Genomic DNA, 19,823 nt, shown 5'->3' on the forward strand with positions numbered 1-19,823 from the left:
AATTGTCCTCCATTACCACCTTTGGACTTTGTGCTATATCAGAGATTTAACTCCCCAACCCAAATAGACCGGGTTGGTACTTCTGAGAACTGGAACGCCTTTAAGGGAAGCAGTCACCTTTCAGAGTGATCACAGATTAGTCATACACCTGCGTACATTTAACCCTGCTATGGAGGTGTATGCCTGCAAGGCTGCCCTTAGCCAGCTTAAAGTCTTGTACCACGGCTAGTTTCATTCCTCTTGCAACCTGAGCATCTTGGTACAGTGGTAGAGGGAGAACCCCACGGGTTAGACGGGTTTGTTTCTTCTCTGATTGGTGGACCTTGTGCAGTTGAGATGACTTTTATGCTACAATTAAGTACCCATAGTCTTATGTTTGGTGCTTGGTCCTAGCTGGAGCTCTCACAAGACCCAGTTATCTACTGGTTTTTGCAACTAATTTTATGAAGAACAGCGCTCGAGCTTTTTTCTGGCTTCTATCAGTCACACGAATCATGATTATGCCAGAACCAAAAGACTGTGCTCCGGCACCTTAGTTCAGAGACCTTCTTAGATTCAAATTTTGTGAGACGATCCAAATAATGGAGAAAACACATTTCAGGGGTTTGCTGTAGCCACAACATGTTGATGAATGTCCCTTAAAAGGCATCCCCTGTTGGCAAACTAAAGGGAGTATCAGAGATATCCTGACCTCAGCCTGCATTTATTAAAAGTCTCCATGTTTTGAGCTGTGTTCAGCCATAAATGTTATGTCTAAACTGAATCACCAATCTGAAGCAACCCCATGGTCTTACCCACTCTCCTCCTTTTCCGATGTCACTGATAGAAACAGTGCCTCTCAAGTGTTCTGAATAAATGTAAACAACAGGCTGCAACAATGGCTAGGATTTCACCTTAAGGTTTTACAATTATTTATTTTAAAATTGCATATGAAGTGTTTTCCAAGCATATGCTGAAGAAGCTTCGCACTTGGCGTTTGGCGTTTTTCAGAATCATCCCCCTGACGAAGGGCGAGTCCCGAAATGCATCGGGGACATCTGAAATATTTTGCTCGCTAAACCTTTGAATATATAACTGCGATGTCCATCATCATTTAGTTTCAAAAAGTATGAGAATTATCATACCCCATGACTTTTTTCACATGAATTAAAGAAATTATAATTACCACGACAACACTTGTACCTGTTCTTAAAGCGTGCTATTGAGTGCTATTGTGAGGACGTCTTTCCTGAAGGCGCTACTTTACATTGATTGTTCACACCTCTATGGTTAGGAGGTGGTCTCACCAGCACCAAAGTCGTTTTACAAGGATTACCTGTTGATACAACCATCCCATACCCGTGAGTGCAACCGTATTTTGAACTTTTTACACAAGGAATCCCACCTTACCATATAAAATATGTGGGAGCAGTGTATTAAGATGTCAAGACAAACATTGAGGTCTAACAGAGGGATAGCCTAATATGTTTGGAACACACCATTTTGCCAAACGTACGCATTTGATCTTTGGTGGGCTATGGTTATATAGCAAGGTCCATTGCAAAATGTTCCATACACTTAAACTAGACTGGGATTTTTGACGATTCCATGCCACTTTACAGAAATATCTTTCCAGAGTTTCTGATCTATGAGACTGCCCACATGCTTCTATGTTCACTGTGCATGTTGTGGCATGTTCGCTCGAGAAGTGCATCCCACCACCAATTGAAGTTGGTCCTCTAGGAGCCCTACAGTTCTTAAATGCTGAGGTGGGAGCAAACCCGTATGTATCAGAGATGTGGTCATGCTCCATTTGAAACCTACATCCTGAAAAGAGAGGCACGGTAGATGGAACCTAAACAACTGACCTGAACTTTGAAGCAGTTTCCATTCTTCCTGAAGCTTGTGCCTTCTTTCTTCTATTGCGAGGATGACCTCCTTTGGAGACGGTGAATATGGCACTAGGTCAGGCATATTCACATTCATTAAAGCTTCAGCAATGCCTTCCATGTACTTGAATTCTGTGTCCTGTTATGGAAACATAGACCACCAAATGATGACATAAACCATATTTGTTTCCTCTTTTTATAACCTACTTTGCATCATAAATTTTGACTTTAAATCAATAAACGCACAATAGTGTGTTAGCAAAACAAAACACATAGTTTGTTTTCAAAAGTTACACAAACTGCAGCAGGGCCAATATACATAAGGTGGGTAAGATCAGGGATGAAGGATGTGATCAAGGCTAAGAAGGAGTTGTTAAGGTTCTCACTATTAAACCACAGGACTTTCAGAGAGGATTTTAGTACTTTAATGTTGAAAGTTTTTATTCACTAATTTAAAGCAAACAAAACATTAATCTCAAGCACTGTCAGCTGCACCTACACCAGGTTCATAGAGATCGCTCACTTAACCAACACACTATAGTAAGTTAATGCTAGAAACATGATGGCAGCAATTAAACTATTCTACAGCCTTCTGTTACAACAGACCACAAGTAGAACATTTGCAGAGACAAAGTACTCAACTGAAACTAAATCCAAGATTTCAAAGTAGAGACCAAAATTAGTTGAACCCTCAGTGCAATAAAAATCAGCTCTCATTGTCCTCTTGAAACGTTTTACAAAAATGAATAATAAGTGAAATAGAGGTCTTTAGAAAAGTAGGTCTGTATGATGTGTCCACAGCAGATGAATACACTCCAAGTTTCTGCACAAGTGGGCTCCCAGTCTCTTGAGGGAGCCCTGGAGAACTCTAACAGGGTAGGTGCAGTCAATATGCCAGTACAATCAAATTAATGAGCTTTCCACTATGTAACAGTCTACTCTCCTTAGAATAGAATAAACCCCTGAAGTTACCAAAAATACCCGGTGTTTCCCCACAGAACATAGCCTCTGTGAGGCTGAGTGTATCCACAAGTAGTGTTACCATTAATTGCATACCATCATTTCACTAATGCATTTTAACCTGCTTTTCATGCCACTATACTCCAGTAGGTTGTCTTATAAACAAGTGTGGTAATGTTTATATAACATTTCAGCTCTATGTATAGAATTTTAATATAATCAACTTTGAAAAGTGTTTTAGGCTTTAGATTCCTTACCTGAATCACTGCGAGTATACGTCCATTAGCAAGGCTTTGCAACAATCGGGTCAGCAGGGCAATACTACTGACACCGAGCTTACTATTAGGTCCCAAAGTAATTATTGTTAATTCAGGCTGATAGCTGTATGCCAAAGGAAGTATTAGGCGAAGTAAAGCATACAGGAAACTGTTGTCTCTTTCCAGATCCTTTGAAACAAGAAAGGGAAACAAGATGGTGAACAGTTTAAAAGTAATAAGTAAATCGTCACAAAAGTCAAGTCAATATGACGGCAAAGATCCAAGAATCTGTGTGTAACTAAGGTGAGGGGATAAGGTTATACTGTCAGCCATGTAATAAATTGTGAACTTATTTAAATAACAGGCAAAGATTGCTTCTGTACGCAAGGAGCAATATAGAGGACTTATTGGAGTTGGAATTTATGTCGAACAACTAAGTCTGGAATAAGACTGTATTCTGGAACCTTTTTAATACCCTGGACAGAGTATTAATAGGGTCAGAGAACACGTGCACCACAGCATCAACACGGTCACCAAGATGAAAGTTGTTAAGGGTATATCTTGTTCTGCCCACATCAACCTTATGTTTCCATCAAGATTTGCTAAGGAGGAAAGCTACAACATTAAGGAAATGCACTAACCATTACTCCAATTGAACAAGTTACTCACTTTCGATAAAGCTCTTTCTGGTAGATTCTGTCTAACCACAGATTCTTCACTTTTTGAATATTCCCCAGGTGTCAGACTGTATCTGGAAACGTTTTAAGCAGTACCCCTGAGCTTGTGTAGGTGGAGGCATGCAGCTCCATTCCAACGCCGTCTCACCCTGCAAGTGATGCGCTGAACAGCATATAGGTGCCACACGAATAAGCAGACACCAGTTGATTTCTAGACTGTCCGCACCCCCAGATGCAGATCGCAACAGCAAATTGGCTTTGACCACTGTGCAGATCTTTTTAGGTAGAAAAGAGCCCAGTTCACAGAACAGGGAGGCTGGGAATCAGTGAAAAATCCGCTATTAGATTATCCACCAGAAAGAGTGTTACTGTAGGTAAGTAACTAGTTCTTCTGATATATACTTCTAACCACAGATTCCTCAACATTTGACTAGATACTAAAGCAAACATCTCAGGTGGTGAGTCTGTCAATTGGCTCAAACCTGTAGGACGGAGAGGGAAAATGCCCATCTCAACAGACATGAATGTCCAGACAGTAGTGCTTCCTGAACGTATGGAGTGACGCCTACACAGCAGCCTGGAAAATATCCAGAACTGTGAGCCAATGCAGTGGTAGCAGCCCTAGGTTCTGGTGAAATGTGCCTGCAAACCTTTTGGAGGCTGCTTCTTGTCCAATGTGTAGCACATTTTATTGCAAAGTACAATCCACTGAAAGATGGCCTTCTGCACTGCTTTGTCTTTCTTCGCTCTAGGGAATCCCACAAAGAGCTGAGCATCCACACAAAGTTCCTTGGTATGACTGATGTAAAAGCTAGAAGTCCTTTTAGGATTAAGCCAGTGGAGCCTCTTCTCCGCCATAGAAGGGGCAGGTGGGGTGAAGAACGCTGGTCGGGTGATGTTTTATCCAACATGAAAAGGAGTCATCACTTTCAGAAGAAAGCTCGGATTGTAAGGACCACCTCATCTGGGAAGAAAGCAGAGTATGGCAGGTTGATAGCGAGGGCTTGCAGCGCACTCACCTGCCACACTGATGTAATGGCGTTAAGGAGCTTTCTCTTGAGGGTGAGAAATCATGGTAGACAGTGGTGATGCAGTTCTAAAGGAATACACACCAGGAAGGTGAGGACCAAGCTAAGGTCCCACTGAGGCATGATGAAGAGAGAGGGTGGAAACAAATGTTGCGAACCATTCAAATACACATCCCAACAGATGATTTATACAAAGAAGGCTGATACAGGAACCAAAATAAGTAGAGAGCCGACAGGTACTCTTTAACTGTGTCCAAAGCAAGTACTTATTGGGCTAGGGAACACAAAAAAGCAATATTTCGGGCAACCTGGATAGGGTGGGTCGATCTGCCGAGCACCGCACCAAATAACAATCTTGTCCCAACGGCAGGCGTATACTGATTTGGTTGAGGGATGTCTGGCTGCTAAGATGACATCTAGAACCTCAGGAGGGTGATTGAAGGCTGTCAACTGTTGACGCTCAATCTCCAAGCATGGAGGTTATGATTGCACAGGCCTGGGTCCAGAACCCTGTCCTGCTGCTCCAACAGAAGGTGCTTCCGAGGCGGCAGGCTGATCAGAGGACAAATGCTCATGTCCATTGGTTCGGAATACCACACTCCCTGTGCCCAATACAGTGCCACTAGGATGACTTAGGCCCAGTCGTTTACCTGATATATTTCAGAGCAGGAGAGGTATCAGCAGAAAGGTGTACAGGAGTCCAGAGTTCAAGTCTATGCAGAACATGAGAGAGAGAGAGAGAGACAGAGAGAGAGACAGAGAGAGAGAGACAGACAGAGAGACAGACAGACAGACAGACAGACAGAGAGAGAGAGAGAGACAGACAGACAGAGAGAGAGAGAGAGAGAGAGAGAGAGAGAGAGAGAGACAGAGAGAGAGAGAGACAGACAGACAGAGAGAGAGAGAGAGAGAGAGAGAGAGAGAGAGACAGAGAGAGAAGTCTTTGAAACTCTAAATAGCAAAGTGCTGGCATAGCGCGTTCTTGGTGGTGACGAAAAGCTCGAACCAAGGTTCTCCCCATTTGTGGAAGAGACCGTGCACCACCTCCAGATGCAACAGCCATTTGTGGTCTGCTAGGAGTCTGTGGCTAAGCTCATCTGCACTGGCATTTGGAGAACCTGGAAAGTGGTGTACCACCAGGAAAATCCCCTGGTGTTCCAACCATTTCCAGAGGTATAATGCCTCTTGGCACATGGTTCATGACCCTACCCCGCCCTGTGTGTGGCTACACCACATGGAGGTGGCGTTGTCTGTGAGAACCTGCAGCCTGCCTTTGATGGGTGGTAGGAAGGCCTTCATTGCCAAGTAAGTGACTCGCAGCTCCAGCAGGTTGATGTGGAGCTGAGATTCTGCCAGAGACCAGATGCTTATGATTTCCACTTCTGCCAAGTGACCAACTCAGAAATGATGTATCGGTCACCACTGTCAGCTATGCATGAGAAAGGAAGATGGGTCTGCTCCTGACCCTACTGCAGTCAGGCAATCACTACTGCAAGTCCTTTGCCATCTCTTCCGAAATCTGGACATGATCGAAGACGTCCCCCCGGATTCTGTGCCCATTGGGACTTCCTGTTCCACTGCAGGGGCCGCATATGCCTCAGATCTGGTCTCGCTAAGATCCAGGACAAAAGCTGAAACATCAGGGTCATTGCCCAAATGTCCTAGACTTTAAGTTCCAAGTGAAAGGCACAAAACTGCACTGTTTTCAAAATGGCTCAGATGAAGGGGAGCATCTGTGAAGTTGTCAGGTGTTATTTTTGGCATGTTAATAGTGAACCCCAATGAACTGAGGAGGTTGGTAGTAGTTTGGAGGTGGGTGACGACTGCCTGGGGTAAGCCTGCCATCAGCATCCAGTCATCAAGGCAGGGGAAGACTTAAATCCCTGAAGATGTGCTGAAATCACTGCCATCACTTTTGTGAAAACCTGAGGGACACTAGCGAGGCCAAAAGTGAACACCGTGAAGTGAAAATGCTCCTGCCCCACTGTGAACTGCAGGTAGCACCTGTGGACCTGCAGGACGGGTATGTGGCAATAAGTGTCCTGCATACATATTGCTATGATCCAGACTCTAGGGCCGAGGGCACACAAGGTCTGGATCGGGATGAGCATTTTGAATTGGTCTTTCGCAGTAAGTCATTGAGAGGGCAAAAGTCGATTATAGGACAAAGGCTTCTGACCTTTCTTTGTTATGTTAAATACTTTTCAAAAGCGCTCGAATACCTAGAGGCGTCTTGCCGCTAGCTTTGCTACTGTAAGAGGAGTACCCCAAAATAGTGTTAGGACTCAGTTAATATTGAATAACCAGGTTTGCTAAGCTTTTCTAAAGGTTAACAGATTAGGTATAGCTTTTATATGCAAAGGGAGGGAGTTCCATGCTTTTGCTGCTTCAGTCATAAAACGTCCGCCTCCCCAGGAGGATTGTTAGAACCGGGACACTCCTGCACATTTGGCTGTCGCAGACCGTATGTCCTACCTGGGGGGTACCATTTAAGACTGTTTTTAGGAAATTCCAGGTCTAAGTCATGCAGTGCTTTATCAGCGATGCAGAGGGCTTGAATTGTGATTCTTTGTCTAACTAGCAACCAGTGCAGTTTCCTGATGGATTTTGATACGGAGTGGTATTAAGGAATCCTCAGCAGTGGTCGTGCCGCTGCATTTTGTAGGATCTGCAGCTTATTAATTAAATGCTCATGTAAACTAAGATACAGGCCATTACAGTAGTCAATTTTTGAGAGCACTAAAGGTCTGACTTTGGGACCATAAAGTAGCACGAGTAACAACCAAAGACTACTTCGGATGCTGGCATCCTCTCTATGGCTCCTTTGGCCAGAAGGGCATAAACTTCCTGCTGCAAGAAGGACAGAAGGTCTGCTGTTCTGAAGGTGGTGAAAGGTGCGGCGGAGTGACAAGACCTGGTAGGGTGTAGCCTGGCTGGACAATCCATTGGACCCAGTTGACAGAAGTTATCGCTTGCCACCATGGCAGGAAATGTCAGCTCCTACCTCTGACAGGGGTCTGTGTGCCTTGAAGGGCCCACTAAAGAGGTTTTGAAGCAGAGGGAAGGGCGTAAGACTATGTTGCACTCTGCCCTTGTTTTTCACATGGTCTGTGAAAACCACAGCCTCAACCGTGATATGGCTGAAGGGTTTGTTGGGCAGGCTGAATTTGAGGGCAAAACTGTTGGTGCAGCTGACGTGGCAGAGAAGACAGCCCATAGAGAACACCGTGGCTGTACTATTCTTAAAGGGCTCAAGAATCGAGTATGCCTTCTCACCAAAAAGTGGAGAGCCATCAAAGGTATGTCCAGTAACGTGGACTTGGCATTGCCGGAGAAGCCAGTGGACATCATCCAAACGTGCCTCATAATAGCCACACTGGGGCTAATTGCCCTCCCTATGCAAACTGTGGTGTTTAAGCCACAGTGGATGGTACATTTTCTCGCATTGCAGCCATCCCGAATAGCCTTCAGGGATACCAGGAATTCTTGTGCAATGGAGTCTGAAAGGATTGGAGTATAAAACCCTAGAAGCGAGCCGATTCTGATGGCCCAACTAGTTGAGGAAAACACTTTTCCCAAAGCTTTCTATACATTTTGGTTCCCTGTCTGGTGGCATGGTAGGGAGTGTGTTAGGGTTGACCTTACTTTGTGAGGCCTGCATGACTAGGCTCTAAGGTGAGGGGTGCTGAGTCAAGAAGTCGGATCACACCCAGAGCTGGATGATGGCATTATGCCATCTCCCTGTTCACCAGACGTCCAGAACAGGATTTTGCCCAAGCCCTAGAAAGGGTGCCTGTATTCGTTCGCCCAGACGAATACATCACAGCGAGGACTATAGTCTTCACCTCCACAGTGGGAAACAGGAGCTTGAGCCACCCTTCATCTGACTATCACCCTCAGCAGCATATGCATGGTTGGCAGAATCCATTCAAGTAAAGTATGTAGAGCTAGGGCCCTTTCTTGAGGCAAGGGCAAATATTTAAATCTGGTGGGTTTCCCAAAGGCTGAGTCGCAAATGGATCAGAGTGCACCCTTAGTTGCGGTCGAAGCGGTGCTGACCGAGTTGGAAAGCACAATAGGTTGCACTACGCAGTCCAGTGTCGGAGATGATTATCCAAGGTCTGACGTGGGTCGCGTCATCAGTTTGGAGTCAGCAGTGAAGCCTGTGCGGAGCCCATGGCGGGTCCAGCTGGGCTCAAGGGCAGTCCTGCCAGTAGGGTCCCAGGTGGAGGCCCTTGCAGTTACCTGGGGTCCTGAGTTGCGCCAGAGGGAGCCGAAATCTGCCAAAGAGCTGCAGTATTGATTCACAGAAGTCTTTGATTTACGGTGGTGTTGCCGACGGCCCCAGAAATTTGCGGTGAACCAGCTCCCAAGGGAAATGCTTTAGGAGCCAACTACAGGCACTCAGGTATATTGCTCAAAAAGTTTCTGTATCCAGTTTCACGCCTGGAGAATTTTCAAAAGTTGAGGAATCTGCTGATAGTTGAATTCATCAGAAAAATAGGTTTTTGTACACTAGATTTTTTTTTTTACAGCGTGATGAACCTGTATTACACTTACAAAGACCGACAGTGATTAATACATTTATATTGCTGCTTATTACATATTGTTACTTCTTTACATTGATTGGCTGAGCAGACAATCTATTAGTAGTAATAAGTCAATTATTCAGTCCTAAATGCCCCTTGATTAACCATGATTGCATTAGAAACTAGAACCAGTTTAAATGACAGTTAACAAATGATATTTACAATTCATGTGCTGGAACAGTGACAAACAGGAATATGCAGGCTGTTGTCCCTGCTCAATCAACTTTACCTTTATCACGCATTCATACTTTTAGGGAAACACCTTGCTTTCTTTTATAAGCCATTAGTCGAACAAGGCATGCAGAGAAAATCCTGGGAGCCTTTTGGAGACCTAGTGGTCAGCCTTTAAAGTGAATACTGACCAGTCATTGAGAATTTGAGATACTGTTGGTACTTGGGATGGATGGGTATATATGTAAATACACTTAATTAAGATATATCAATATCAACATTTCTCCCGCTTGTCGTAGTGTGATAATATCCTGTAGGGCAATCATCCTGAAATATTACCTTTTTGAGTGATTTCTTTAGTTTCATCAGGTCCAAAATAGATCTTCATCTTCTAGTTTCTCCTATACGAGGAAGAGCCTGAGATAGAAACCTTGTTTCAAATGAGTATTGGATACCTATTGTATTGTTCTTTTGGTGCAAGTCTTTTGGGTATTGACGTTTTCTCTGCGGCTGGAGGAACAGAGTGTGTACTCTTAATGAACTGCGACATGTGACTAAAGTAGATCAGATGAAACACCCAAGGATCTGTGATCATTTCCTACCAGTCTCCTACAAAAACTACATTTCTTACACTGATAGGGCACAGCAAGGGTGTCGAATCGGTCAATGTCAATTCTCTAAATTGCTTACGGATTTGTGGTCTGAGATCCTCCTCATTGTCTTGCCAACTGATTGGTGTTGGACTGCCTCTGCTGGCCTCTACCCAATGAGTAACCCATCTTGTAAGTAAACATGATGGTAGGGATGATGTTGTTTCTGCTAAATGTAGTATCTCTACTGAAGGACACTTAAAAGAAAAAACTTCTGATATCATTAAAATTTAAAGGTTGCCTATGCTTAAAGGCTCTAAGGGAGAATGAGACGTCTGGTTTAGTCAAATGGAGGACTTAATCTACGCAGTTGCCACATAATGTTTTCCAGTGAATAAGTATGTTTGTATCTGACCCTAAAGCTCAGAGCAAAAGGCTTTACGCTTAAATCATCTCAGTCTTCTGGGTATAGCTGCACCTTCTCTCCAACTGAAGATACATTTGACACATCCATGGCTGTGTCGATGACAGTCATACAAGTAAAGGATGGTTCAGGCTTCTGCCCTTTTAGTCCACTTGGATTAGCGCTAGAAAAAGAGCAATGCCAGCCTCCATTTGTTAAGCATAGCAACCCAGTATTGCCAATGCTTTGGTTGCTTTGATGCATACTGCAGCCATAGAGCTGTACCCAAGTATCCAAGTGCCTCCTCCCCTAGTCGCTAGGGCTCCGCATGCCAAAGCTGTATGGACTGACTGGAGAAGTGTTGCTGCAGAGAAGATGGAGTATGGCTTATGGTGGCTCATAATGCATGCCAGGGTATGCTCAAGGACCTTGTATTTTTTCTCCAGATGTGGTATTGTGATGCGAACTGTTGATGGGGCATTTATGAATCATTGGCCCTTTTCCCATTAATTGTCTAAAATGAGAATGAATCCAATCTAATCTAATGGACCTGCAAAGCTTTTCTTTAAAAGCATTGCTTTTCTTTTGAAGCCATGGCAGTTTGTAGTGCTCTGAAGTGAATTTGAACAACCTATGAAAATGTGCACTATCACCTGATGGAGAGTTGACAGGTAGGTGTGTCTTTTGCCTTTCGCCCTTCAGGGGGCCTGATATATTTTTCCGACTTTGCTGTTCTGGAACTTCCCCCCTCTTTTTCCTCGTCCTCCAAGTCTTCTTCACCAAATACTGGGCTATGGTAGAGGCAGTGGTGATGTTTTTTATGGCCGTAGTGGCATCTATGTTGTTGGCTGTATGTCAATTCCTTTGCAAACCTGGAGTTAAATATATCTCTGATGTTCTGAGGCCACATGGGAGGAAGTCAGATGGAATATGAGCAATTGGTGGCTTTCAAAATTGCCTTCTAGGCTCATAAATACTTCCTAACAGCATTTGTAGTACGAAATATACCAGTCAGGTAGCCTGGCCTCTTATTGTTGTTCTTGAAAGAACACAACTTCTTTGCATGGCTCTCCTGCCTATTGTATGCTTTTATCTTGACACAGGAGTTGAAATCTTGGTCTTTTTCGTTCATGTTTTCCCCAGTCTCCAATATGTGCACCGAGGACTGTTTGGAAATTTTCAAAGGTGACGTCTGTGAATGTGTTGTTGACATGCACAATACAGTAGATGTCATAGTGATTTAAATGCCTTTGAGAGTGGAACATGCTATTTCAGAGTGGAGATCCCACTTGCTTGCAGTCTGAGCCTTTTTAATAGGCATTGAAGATGGTCTCACTGCTGACGAGGCTACCACCAACATTGATGTTGTCGATAACATAATAACTCAAACAGAAGTTGTTGATTTGATAGCAGTTGACAGGATGTCACAGACAGTCTGATGAACTTTGACGATGGTGTGGTGGACGATCAAAGAGTGGCTGATAAGGATGTTGACGAGGCAAGTTTGCCAGTAGAGCATGGCATTAGAAAAGCTGTTGAAGGAGTGCTATCAGGAATGCCTTCAGTATTATGGAATTGTCAATTATGTTTTTAGCAGAAAAGAAGGCAAGTGCTCTAATGAGCTGGATTTACACACCAAATAGAATTTTCGAGGTTCTGATAATTGTCTGACAATTTTGTGAACGAGTGTCTGAGGAGCTGGTTGTTTCTCCCTAAGAAGGGGTGCATGTGTAAGGGGGGCCACCCTAAAGGGCACATATCAGCCCACAGTCTCAGTCCTGCTTGGGTCTTGGCTGCAAAATTCTACCAACGTTTGCAGTCATATGGAGTGTTATGTGGATGCAGGTAGCAAAGGTCTTTTGGCTGTGGATCATATGCACAGATCTTTGCCAGGCAGCAGGAGGTGCAAGGCATGAAGAGAGATTTCCTGGCCAAAAAAAAACAGAGACAAACTACCCCAGTCATTAAGCTGAAACTAGCGCTGATGGTAAATACCCTTGAAAACACTAAGGAAAACAAGACTAAAAACCTTAAGTAGACACAGACAGAGCAGGGCTCTGTCTACGGACTCCCTCACAAATGCTGTGGAGTAGACATTTGATCCATGTGGACTGCGGAGGGAGAAGAGTGCTGAGCACATTCACCTCAGCAGACAACTTACAATTAGTGGAAAAATAAATAAATGAACATTATTGAAGGAAGCAGGAAGCAAAATACCTATGTGTCCAGGTAAGAGGGAGCGATTCTATAAGATTCACAGGAGAGACAGATCATCTGTCTTTAAAATAGCAGAACGTTTAAGTGGAGTAGAGAAGGAGAAAAAGTTGCTGTGATCATTTAGACACATGTCAGAAACACTTATTGCGTGTGTTGGCTTCATTACTCACCACTCTCCACAATGAGAAGCATGAGAGAGTATCCTGGAATGGAGATTGGCCACTGGGAATATACTAGGGACAGGCTGCTGAGAAAGTACAGCTGGATGTCTACATTTTCAAATCAATCAACACCGGCCTGGTGCTGAAACAGGTCGCCCTGGACTGGTTTACACCATTCCGGACAGGAAGATTTCAGTCAAGTCTTCTCCTTTTCAAATGAAGATAGAGGTTCTTTTCGCAGTGTCTCGGGGCTCATTGTTACATCCAATCCTATTCAACATCAATGGCCAGCCATTGTCATCTTTAATGAGGTGTTTTGGCTCTCAGGAATTGTCAAATACTGATAATACACAGTTTAGCAGCCTAGACAATAGGGCCTACGTGAGCTGTTGATTTTAAGCTACGCCTGGCAACGTCAACCAATTGATGGGTTACACTTGTCTAAATGAACTGTAACTAAGAAAGTACTCTTGATACTAGGGAAACACCAGGTAAGCTAGCACATCAGTCTCTTGAAAAAATGGATAGGCCTCCTCCCCTTACCAGTGTCAAAAGTAAAATCTTAGGGGTTAATCATTGATCAAGACTCCTCTTTAATATCCGAGGTGTAATCGGTGGTTGCCTTAGGTTTTAGCATGCTATGGATTCTGAGAAACAATCTTGCTGTTCCTTCCAAGTGAGATGCACGGGTAGTGGTCTTAAACATGTGCTTTTATCAAGGCTTCTTTCCTGTAAGAGTTGTGTGAGAGTCGGTCTTCTTGTGTCTAGGATTACTGTTATCGTTCTATGTTCAGTGTCATGTCTTTTCTCTCCAGTATAAAATTACAGTGACAACTCCTTTGAGTGAGGAGGTGGGTGGGGGGGAAGTCATCAACTTTTCTCCGATTGAGTAGTAGGCAATGAGTCCTGGGCACAGGTGAAACCTGGTTGTTTATCACATTGCTGCTAAAGTTTCTAAATGTAAATCTCTATACTTAATAATATCACATTTCATAAAGAATTAAAATCTGGGTATGGACACACACAACTCACACTACAGTGAAATTCCGCAGAGCTCTCATGTTTCCTAATACCATACTAACATAGTTCATCCTATCCAGGTTTTTTCTTTGCATCCTGCTACTGATAGTGATATTTATTCTATTATAAATTCAGGGCTACATGAACCAGAAAGTAAAAAAGAAACCTGATCTAGATAAGCTACTATAGACTGAGGCAGTCCAAATAGAGTTTTTTTGTATTAAAAATACATTTCTCACACAAATGTCAGGATTCTGATGTGAATATGATGCATAATGCTGAAACAGGACTATGAAATGTAGTGAAACTGATTTACTTTTAGAAAGCTTCATATGAGATGCAGTCTTGAATCAGTCTATGGGATGGAAACATTTAAAGAAACTATGGTGTGAAACAACACAACATGTCAAGACTAAACATATGTGTTTACATCCCAGGAGACAAGCTTTTATGGCCTTCAAGAATAAACAATGATGAGACTACCGGATGGCCCAGAGGAAGGAAGAATTGGCTGATGGAAGAATAATATATCACTCTTCCATCTACCAGGGTAGTAGAGCCAGGGACACTGGAAAAATTGGATTCTGCAGTGTTCTGCACTATTATGGATCTGCTGCATTTGCCACATAATCTATCATCTGCTGTATAATCTGCAGATATTAATTTAACAAAAAAATGTTTTGCTAGATCAAACGGATCAAAGGTTAATGAAACTGCAGTTACCAGTATTGCAGGGCAGTAGAAGGTCCTCAGAAAGGTTGTTTGGTCACCTTTCTGTGGCTTATTGCTGTATTTGGGCGTTAAACTGGCACTAATGAGGTGAACCCTTTGCCCTGGCAATGAGTAAAAATTACAAGATAATAAAAAAATACAATCGCAAAATGTGCTGCATTATGCCGCATAACTTGTTTTTTGTGGCCACATAATTTAATCAACCCTGAAGTATAATTTGGCCCTCCCCTGCCACATAATTCAAGTGGCCCTGGGTATAGCTATCTTCCACAAGTAATCAGCCAATTTACTGCAACTGTTGAAAATCAGGGGTTGAAAGAGAATGCGTTTAGTCTGCTGTGCATTATACACTAGATGCTTTTGAGATCTGATATCCGCATGTTTTGAGTGCTCCGGAAGGTACACCTTAAGACAAATGTTCTCCAGAGGCTTCTCCTAGTGCACAGTGTACCATTTAATATTTATTGTTTAGTATGTGAATACATAGCTTTAGAGTTAGATAAGTGGTTCATGCATTTGGATCCACTTTAGGGAATGGCATGTCTAATTCTTTCTCCATGAAGAACTCAGAAAATTATTTTTTTTAATTCTTCGCGACAGATTTACATTTATATAATTAATTCATTACCGTGTGTGTACATATGATTGAATATAACAACAACAAAAGAGCGTGACGCAGTCAAAAGATCGAATGTACAATAGTACACCATGTGCTTGGAAAAAGTGTGAAGGAAACAGAATCCATCTGATGAAAAAATAAAACCCTCACTCACCAACATAGTTAGTGACATGCTTCATCATGGGGTTTTAGCCAGAGTAGCCTTATGCACCTCTGGTGTGCTTCGACGCTTCAAATTAAGGCGGAGCAACAATTTCAGACTAGAGTAAAGTGAAGTGATAAGTGTGAAAAAAGTGAAAAGGATTTATTTAAAAAAACCATGTGTCGTACACCAAAACACTTTAATAGTGACGAGACAGGAATATGTTAAAAACTGTGAAGGATAATTACTACTGACATTAATTTGGTCAGATGTATCCTATGAGTGGTCAAGCGGTCGACATGTTTCAGCTTATAAGATGTTTGTTCACTAAGCTTTCATCAGGACCTAATTATACAACAGAAAAAAGCACCTTGGCGGTATAGGCTCGCTAAGGCCTACCCTAACCTCAGGTGCAGAGAACCGATAGACTCACGGTTCCAGTGGAGGTCTCCCACAGTTCTGGAAACAGACCTCGTATTTCTGAAAAAAATGGATTTCATTAAGGAGACACATAATAGTTGCCTTATATTCATCAGATCTACAAGAAACCAAGCCGAAGAGACCGAATCAGTCCCCACGTTATTAACATAGTCTGTATAAACTTGTAGCCATATTCTGTGTTACAATCAGAACAAGAAGATAAATGTAATTACAAAGCTTTGTAAACATGCCAAAATCCATATAATCAAACAATATATAGATAGAGTATTCCCACACTTTGGTCGATACTCTGGCCAAACAAGATTCTTAGTATTAATAGAGATCACATATATCGTAGACACTGTTAAAAATGCTTTACAACTTCAAAGAAGGAAAGCAAAATTTGAAATGATAAAAACACTGGCAGCTTACGTATAAAAGAGTGGGTGTGCGCTCCTTGGGCAAGAAGGCGGATTGCGGGACTACAGAACAGCTGTGGCAACAGAAGGAGAAATGCGGGGTAAGCGTTAGATATAGCATCACACCGTCCCTTACACAGATTGTTTGCCACAATATTCTGTATAGCATAATTTTGAGGGATCGCATTCAGTGGGAGGATAGTACTTACATCATCCAAGTCCACAGCCAGCAGTCTGCACCTAAAAGGTCCGCCGAGCCCGGAGGTAAAGGCGTAATGACGGGCTCGTGTTTAAATGCAGATAGTGAGCCGCTGCCGACCCGGAAGTGAATGTATCAGTCTTTCCCAACACGCCTCTGAGCTTGAGACAGTAAAGAAGGACTATATGAATGCAATCCACTGAAAACGCTAGAGCGCTAAAGGCTCCTTTCAACCTAAAACTTTATTCAACTCAAAACGCCGTGCAGCGGCAACTTGACACTTTAAATCCGACTGCCGACTAACATCTATTCCCCAACGTGATTGTCACGGATGATCAGTTATTTAGTAAATTCATTACCCCAGGGACTCCGCAAAATCTAGAATTTCGTGACGAATCAAAACCCTATTTAGCCTGATATATATAGTGGGGATGAGCAGACTCATCCACAGAATTTACAATGTGCAAAATACCACAGATGACCAAAGATCCAAAGTGGCCATAATACAGAATAGGTCCATAGGTCAAAAAAGGGGAGCACAACACCACTATAATGAACCTAGATATTTAATTTGAAGGCTCTTGTTTTAGCGTCTCAACACTGTGCCCCAGGGGATATTGTCGTTGAGTCCTGACAGATGTGTAGACAACCTATAAACCCAGCGTTGTTCTTTTTCGAACAATGAAGTTGATTTCACCTGTTCGATAATGGTCCAATGTAGATCGCTTTCGATTACACTGTGAATTATCTGATTTTTTCAGAAAACTGAAATTGAAATTTTTCTTTGAGAACAATAAATCAGATGTCCCTGCAGAGCATCTTAGTGACACAACTTTACGTCTAAAATCTACATTTACACCTCCCCCACACTTGGTTCCAGCGGGGATCATTGCATTTGAACAAGCTGTTTTCAATGATGTAGAAGCGTTTCAAGACCAAGGAGCCTATAAAAACATGAGTGCCCTTGAATTTCAAGCTCTCCAATCATTGCAAACCAATCCATCTATTGTGATAAAACCAGCTGACAAGGGGGGAGGTATTGTCATTCAGAATGTTGGAGATTATGATTCAGAATGCAGACGTCTTCTGGACAATCGGAAGAACTACACTCCTCTCGCTACCGACCCCTCTTCAGAATTGAAAATCACAATATGTAATCTTGTTGAACATGCTGAAAGCAGTGGATTCATTAGTAAGCATGAAGCAGATTTTATGACGAAAGGAAAAGGTGTGATTCCATACTTCTACACACTGCCGAAGATCCACAAAAATAAATCTCCACCTCCGGGCCGCCCAATTGTATCGGGCATAGGCTCCCTTTTGGAACCTCTCTCGATTTTTTGTGATTTCTTCTTGAAACCTATAATCCAGGACACCCCCACATATCTTAGAGACACCAAAAGTTTTTTGGCTTCCTTACAAGATCTGAGAGCAGATCATAACAATACCATCCTTGTCTCTCTTGATATTGAGAGCCTTTCCACGAGCATTCCCCAGGATGATACCATCAAGGTCATTGGGGAAGCTCTGGATTCCATTACCTGGTCCTTTCAGACCCCGAAGGGTTTCATCATTGATTGTGCCACCTTGGCACTTAAGAAAAACTTTTTTGAATATCAAGGTGCCCTGTACCTACAGTCCACCGGTACTTCGATGGGCAGCACTTTTGCGCCCAGTGTGGCAGGGCTTTATGTTTCAAATTTTGAACACAAATTCATTCTGAGTCAGGATAACCCCTTTTTCCTTTACCTCTCCTATTGGAAGAGGTATATTGATGATATTTTTATCATCTGGGAGGGTCCGGAGAGTGTTCTACTTGAATTTTTGATATGGATCAACACTTGTGATCCCCACCTTTTGTTCACTCATACCTACCATAATTATGAAATGATTTTTCTGGACGTAACTGTGACCAAAATTGAGGGAGCACTTGTGACTAAAACTCATTACAAACCGACAGCCAAAAATAACCTCTTGGCCTTTTCCAGTTTTCATCCTCGGCCACTACGCGAAAACCTCCCTTATGGCCAGTATTTGCGAATCAGACGCAACTGCAGCCATGTGGATGATTTTCGTAGACAATCAAAAGATCTTACGTTTAAATTGAAACAGAGAGGCTATCCTGACACCATCTTGAATAAGAGCTGCAAACGAGCAAGAAACCAACCTAGAGAGATCCTTCTACAAGATTCTCCTAGACAGCTCACTGAGATTCCACTAACGTGTGTTACTACTTTTAATACTGCGTCCAATGCTATCTCTAAATCGATTAAGAAACATTGGCGTATCCTGGAAAGTAACAGTATCAAATGGGACAAACCTCTATTTTCTTACAGGAAGGCTAGGAGTATCAAGGACTCACTAGTTCACACGAGACCGAGAACTTGTAACATACCGACTACTGTTTCAGTTTTAGACACCTGGGGTTTGCCACCTGTTCTTGGGCATTACCCCTGTGGGTCCTGCAGCATCTGTCATCTCACGTCTCCCACAAAGACCTTATCTTTGGAAATCGGGAAAACTTGGATTCAACGCAGCCACACGAATTGCAATACTGCAGATGTGATCTATCTTATTACATGCCCATGTAATCTAAAATATGTGGGCATGACTACAAGAAAGATTAAACTACGGATTGGTGAACACCGGAGTAATGTCCGATGTAAAAGAAGTGCAACCAAATTGACTGAGCACTTCCTGCGTCAGAATCACACTGCAGACGATCTACATTGGACCATTATCGAACAGGTGAAATCAACTTCATTGTTCGAAAAAGAACAACGCTGGGTCTATAGGTTGTCTACACATCTGTCAGGACTCAACGACAATATCCCCTGGGGCACAGTGTTGAGACGCTAAAACAAGAGCCTTCAAATTAAATATCTAGGTTCATTATAGTGGTGTTGTGCTCCCCTTTTTTGACCTATGGACCTATTCTGTATTATGGCCACTTTGGATCTTTGGTCATCTGTGGTATTTTGCACATTGTAAATTCTGTGGATGAGTCTGCTCATCCCCACTATATATATCAGGCTAAATAGGGTTTTGATTCGTCACGAAATTCTAGATTTTGCGGAGTCCCTGGGGTAATGAATTTACTAAATAACTGATCATCCGTGACAATCACGTTGGGGAATAGATGTTAGTCGGCAGTCGGATTTAAAGTGTCAAGTTGCCGCTGCACGGCGTTTTGAGTTGAATAAAGTTTTAGGTTGAAAGGAGCCTTTAGCGCTCTAGCGTTTTCAGTGGATTGCATTCATATAGTCCTTCTTTACTGTCTCAAGCTCAGAGGCGTGTTGGGAAAGACTGATACATTCACTTCCGGGTCGGCAGCGGCTCACTATCTGCATT

The 19,823-nt window shown here is 42.8% G+C and overlaps 1 protein-coding gene across 3 annotated transcripts in view; it reads right to left on the reverse strand.

Annotated features, from left to right (window-relative positions):
* Positions 1–19,823, reverse strand: part of HDAC10 (histone deacetylase 10) — a 440,238-nt gene that overhangs the window by 28,482 nt on the left and 391,933 nt on the right. For all 3 annotated transcript variants that reach the window (XM_085653979.1, XM_085653977.1, XM_085653978.1), the window contains 2 exons: positions 3,086–3,274; positions 1,848–2,007 (listed from right to left, as the gene is read on the reverse strand). In XM_085653979.1, the coding sequence (XP_085510105.1) occupies positions 1,848–2,007; positions 3,086–3,274 (349 nt within the window). The remainder of the gene's footprint in view (positions 1–1,847; positions 2,008–3,085; positions 3,275–19,823) is intronic.

The sequence above is a fragment of the Triturus cristatus genome, chromosome 4_1 (assembly GCF_964204655.1).
Source record: "Triturus cristatus chromosome 4_1, aTriCri1.1, whole genome shotgun sequence".
In the NCBI taxonomy this organism is placed as follows: Eukaryota; Metazoa; Chordata; class Amphibia; order Caudata; family Salamandridae; genus Triturus; species Triturus cristatus.